The sequence below is a fragment of the Lupinus angustifolius genome, chromosome LG16 (assembly GCF_001865875.1).
Source record: "Lupinus angustifolius cultivar Tanjil chromosome LG16, LupAngTanjil_v1.0, whole genome shotgun sequence".
NCBI lineage: Eukaryota > Viridiplantae > Streptophyta > Magnoliopsida > Fabales > Fabaceae > Lupinus > Lupinus angustifolius.
The window spans coordinates 11481204-11483754 of record NC_032024.1 but is presented as its reverse complement, the minus strand read 5'-3'; the positions used below and the strand labels follow the sequence as shown (position 1 = coordinate 11483754).

The 2551-nt window shown below is 46.5% G+C and overlaps 1 protein-coding gene across 1 annotated transcript in view; it reads left to right on the top strand.

Moving 5' to 3' along the window:
• LOC109329312 overlaps positions 1702 to 2551 on the top strand; it is a 1668-nt gene continuing 818 nt past the window's right edge. The window contains exon 1 of the mRNA XM_019562989.1: positions 1702 to 2533. Coding sequence (XP_019418534.1) covers positions 1702 to 2533 — 832 coding nt within the window. The remainder of the gene's footprint in view (positions 2534 to 2551) is intronic.

Below are 2551 nucleotides of genomic sequence, written 5' to 3'. Positions count from 1 at the left end.
TAGTGGTGACGCTGGGAGAAATCAGCAACACCTATTCAAATTTCCAACCATATATTCTCCTTTTGCCACCAATTGTAATCTGAAATAGTAATAAAATGGTATTAAGATAAAAAGGAGTGACAATCAGGCAAGAGCCACAAGAAGATAAATCAACAGAGAATTTCAAAAGAAGCAATCAAATGGTTACAAGTCATAAATTATTTCTCCTATAGTTACACCAGGGATGACACCAAACAGATGCAAGTCAGAGTTATTGTCATGTTAGTTTTAATCAACATAAATGACATCAATGATAGGGTAATCAAAATAAAACCAAAAGAAGAATGATTCTGCCGAGGTTATCAACAGGCAGATTTCAAAAGAGACAATAAAGGAGATACACATCAGAAATCCTTGCATGTTAGGATGTCCTGATTTTGGTTACACATTATCATTATTAGCATAAATGGCAGTGTTTATTGGGAGTCTTAAGAGAGAAATCAGGAGGAAAATTCAAAAAGGCACAATTAAAGTGATGTTAAATAGCTGTTACAATCAGCCAAAGGGAATTGGTAAAAGGAAGACCAAGAATTCTCTCAAAAAAACAGTTACAAATCTACAATCATTGGTAGCATTCATGGGCAGTTTTAAATATTAAAATCAGAGAGCAAAAGTCATGGAATTTCTAGTTTTTCAGTTCGTAATTCAAAAGAGTTTTGCACTAACCCCTACTCAACTATAAATAGGGAGCCACACATCAAAAAGGAGGAGGGCACTCAGTGGGAAAAAAACAGATAACAAAAGCAGAGATACACATGTTTCACCCGTCTGGCTTCAAACAACATCAACACATGGGAAACTCTAGCTTTAGCCTTCAACACAAGGTTCACGGCAAGCAAGGAGCAACCCAGGTCGTCATACACACTGTCTGGCATTCGCCAAGGACCTAATGAATCCATCCGTGCGTATCTAGATTAGTTTAATACCGAGGCCATGAAGGTGCGTACTCTAAGCCCTGAGGTGGCAGTGCATATCCTCGTTATAGGACTTCAAGAGGGTCTTTTCCGCACATAATTGGCCAAATACACTGATCTTACAATGGAAGACCTCCGCTCCAGAGCCCAACAATTCATCAATCTGGAAGAAACCCACCATATCCACACCCATACCGAGCCCCTAGATACATCACCCTTCACGGGAAACCAAACGGCCGAGACCCCACGACCACCCCCACGACCTACCCTCACTAACTAAAAAGGCCAAATACTCCACCTATACCCCTCTAAACGCCAGCCGCTCAAGGATTCTGCAGGAGGTCCTCTCTACCCACCTCATCCAACTTCCTCGCCCACGCCCTACCAAGCCAGGCCCACAAGACCGATCCAAATACTATGACTATCACAGTATGTTTGGCCACCTGACCAATGACTGCACACAGCTCCGTGATAGCATCGAAGATCTCATCCAGGCTGGTCATTTACAGCGGTTCATAGCAGGCTTGGAGCAACGTCGGCGATCGCCACAACATCGTCGACTGGAGCATTCAAGAAGGCGGTTCCCTCCGCAATTTCAACAACGGCGCCCTACCCCACGACCTCAAGAGGATAGGCACCGAGCAGACAACCGAAGGCCAAGGAGCCCAGTTGATATCAACACTATTTAAGGAGGTTTGCCGCCGGGGGCACCTCTAGGACCGCCCAGAAGAAATATGTCCGGGAGGTAATGCACGTTGCTGCCAGGAGCTCCCAGCAGAGACAGAGCTACAGATCAGCTCCCCCTATTACATTCGACGACCGCGATTATGAAGGTGTCGTCCGAGGGCACGATGAGCCCCTCGTCATCACTGCTAAGCTCAATAACAAGAAGGTTAGCCGCCTATTCATTGATCAGGGTAGCTCAGCTGACATTATCTTCCAAGATTTGTTTGAAAAAATGGAACTCCATGACCGCGATCTCCTACCGTATGATGGGCAGTTGGTCGGGTTTTCCGGCCAGGGAATCACCCCTAGGGGATATGTAGAGATTTGGCTAACGATCAACGACCACCCTATGAGTAGGACGGTCCAGACGAAGTTCTTAGTCGTCCAGTGCGATTCAGCATACAACGCCATTATCGGCCGACCAACTTTGAACAGGCTTGAAGTGATCGTCTCTACGCCCCATCTATGCATGAAGTTCCTCTCAATCAGCCTCCAAGTCTGCACAGTGAAAGGAGACCAGCACTCGGCTCACAGCGGCTATCGGATGAGTCTCCGCCCCCACTTCAGCAAACAGCACGCCCCCCTCCAAAAGATCTCGGGGCGTGTATATGGTAGAACTGGATGTCCGGGCGGACAAAGGAGACTTTCGACCGTAACCAGAAGGGGAAAAAAAGCTCTGCAGTTGGGCCAATCCTCAGGACAGGTAGTATATCTTGGCAATACCCTTCCACCAAGCCAAAGGTTGAGACTAGAGGCATCTTTGAAGGCAAACCAGGACCTCTTCGCCTGGTCAGCAGCAGACATGCCTGGTATAGATCCTTCCTTTGTCTATCATCGACTAACGACAAAACAAGGTGCTAAATCGGTGGCCT